This window comes from Microtus ochrogaster, chromosome 19 (assembly GCF_000317375.1).
Source record: "Microtus ochrogaster isolate Prairie Vole_2 chromosome 19, MicOch1.0, whole genome shotgun sequence".
NCBI classification, from domain to species: Eukaryota; Metazoa; Chordata; class Mammalia; order Rodentia; family Cricetidae; genus Microtus; species Microtus ochrogaster.
Window position 1 is genome coordinate 30,557,374 of NC_022021.1, and position 2,726 is coordinate 30,560,099.

Here is a 2,726-nt window from a genome sequence, read left to right on the forward strand (position 1 = left end):
TCTGTATGCTTGCTGGCCAGAAGAGGGCACCAGATCTCATTACAGGTGGCTGTGAGCCACCATGTGGTTGCTGGGAATTGAACTCAGGACCTTTAGAAGAGCAGTCAGTGCTCTTAACCTCTGAGCCATCTCTCCAGCCCTTGACCACAGTTTTAAGAGATCCTCGAATTCAAAACTCATGTCTTTCCCTGCAGGCAGTGACTCTGGCACCGAAGCAGATCCTCTCGTGTTTCTCCCCATTGCCTAGTATCTATAATCTTGGGCTGTCTAACCGTTCTCCACGCCTTTTCCTAACTCTATGGGTTTCAACATAAGACTATGGGGCTGTGCTACTATTTTTCCCATGTACGAAATCCAGCATGTCTATACATCTGTGCCGAAAGCAACATTGCCATGTTTTATTCAAAAGAGAGAGAGGTGAATTTAACAGTTCAAGCACATTTTAAACGGAAGTGCCTTAAATGGTTTTTATATCACAGACTCGATATTCCTTTGTTTTGGTTTGCCCCGAGTATTTGTCAGTTTAGTTACCTCCAAGTGAGATATACTTTATTTGTTTAACCTTAAATTTGGAAATAAAATCAGCTGCAGTGATCTTAAAGGGCATCTGATATAACAAAATACCATGAGTTTTATGTAGGAGGCCTATCTTAGGATTACCATTTTTGTGAACAGGCACCATGACAACAGCAGCTTTTATGATGGAAAACATTAATTGGGGCTGGCTTACAGGTCAGAGGTTTAGTCCCTTACTGTCACAGCAGGAAACATGGTGGCATATCGGCAGACATGGTGCTGGAGAAGGAGCTGAGAGTCCTACATCTGGATCCACAGGCAACAGGAAGTGAACTATCTAATCACACTGTGTGGGGCTTGAGCATATATGAGACCTTGAAGCCCACTTCCTCAGTGATACATTTCCTCCAACAGGGTCACACCTAATCCAACAAGACCACTCCTAATAGGGCTGTTCTCTATGAACCAAGCATTAAAAATTATTATTTATTATTGTCGCTATTATTATTTGTTCGTGCAAGCAAATATACATGTATAGACATGTGTGGCAGTCAGAGGGCTACTCTGTGGAATCACATGGGTTCCAGGGATCAAACTTTGGTCACCAGCCTTCCCTTTTTGTCTTTTTCAAGTCAACTTCAGCTGCCCTTATGTGTTTTTCCTTTTGGGTTGGACTTAGGTTTGGTTTCCTCCTAGCACTGACAGAGAGGAGAGACCTAGGAGAGGATGTGTTATTTCCCAGTTAGGTGACAGACATAAATGTTCACTAGAGTCAGGGACCTCTGGTCAGGTGTTTTAGGTTTGAGGCTGTTGTTTGGAGGAAAGTCAAGGTTAACATGTGCGGTAGTTTGAATGTAATTGGCCCCCCATAATCTCATAGGTTGTGACACTATTAGGAGGTATAGCTTTGTTAGAGTAGGTACAGCCTTGTTGGAGGAACTGTATCCCCTACGGGGGTGGGCTTTAAAGCTTCCTATGCTCAGGATATCAGAGTCTCAGTCAACTTCCTGTTACCTACAAGATGTAGAACTCACGTCTGCCTGCATGCTGCCATGCTTCCTGTCCTGATGATAATGCACTGACCCTCTGAAACTTAAGTGAATCCCCTCAATTAAACATTTTCCTTATAAGAGTTGCTGTGGTCATGATGTTTCTTCACAGCAACAAAAACCCTAACTAAGACAACATGGAACCAATTCTGCCCCTTAAGATGTTAGGATTAAAGTAAAGAACCAATCTTATCTTTTTGTCATGAGAAGCCACTGGGCCTGGGCTCAAACAAGGCCACCTTGCCAAAGAACCAACCTGCTGCAAATACTGGATGGCCTGCTCATGGTTCTTCCGCAGCTGCTCAATCTGAGCGACTTCTTCGTACAGACTAATCAGATCTGATGTGCCATGTCCCTTGGCAGTGATGACATTGCCAATGGCCTTTTCAAAGTATGCCAGAGCTAGGCTCATCCTGTGCATGGCCAAGGAGGCTCTACAAGAAAAGGAGAGAAGGTGGAAAGTCATACAAAGGTCACTTCCTTTGCAGACACGGAAGAAATTAATTCCAAGAAGAATTTGTCTTCATAGACAAATCATCTGGACGGTTGGCTCAACATCCAGCATTGCTTTAAATAAACTCCCATTATCCTGAATTTTGCCCACAAGGTCCCACAAACTACCAGCCTTTGCTTAACCCATGAATACTTTTGGTTCTCATACAATTTCTATAAAAATAGAAAAATGGCACCCAGAAATTTATAAAATGGGATAATTTATTCATAAACACTGACTGTGAATCTTGTAATACCAGTAAAGGTGGGGTAAAGCACCAGCCCTAATGACTCAGCAAAAAGCCTGTGACTGCCATGTGTACATGCCATACATATGGAACACGTGAGACTGGTTTATATGTGGGACTGATAATGGATAGAACTGGCAGTCATGTGCATGTGAGCTGTGACAGTGGAATGAGAAGCTAGGCATCAGCATGCCATGCACCTCCTCTGCCTCACGGGCAGACGCATTTCCATGCTTTTTCAGGACAGGCTGGAGACTTCTCAGTAGGGCAGTACTTATGATGCAAAAGTAGACTCCAAAGCCAAGGACAATGACACTGGCTTTGTGGGAGCCTGGCCTGTTTGGATGCTCACCTTCCTAGACCTACATGGAGAAGGGAGAACCTTGGACTTCCCACAGGGCAGGGAACAGGGACTGCTCTT

The 2,726-nt window shown here is 44.0% G+C and overlaps 1 protein-coding gene across 1 annotated transcript in view; it reads right to left on the bottom strand.

Annotated features, from left to right (window-relative positions):
* Positions 1-2,726, bottom strand: part of Ttc23l (tetratricopeptide repeat domain 23 like) — a 48,832-nt gene that overhangs the window by 26,467 nt on the left and 19,639 nt on the right. Inside the window, exon 7 of the mRNA XM_026783810.1 lies at positions 1,822-1,999. Within this exon, the coding sequence (XP_026639611.1) occupies positions 1,822-1,999 (178 nt within the window). The remainder of the gene's footprint in view (positions 1-1,821; positions 2,000-2,726) is intronic.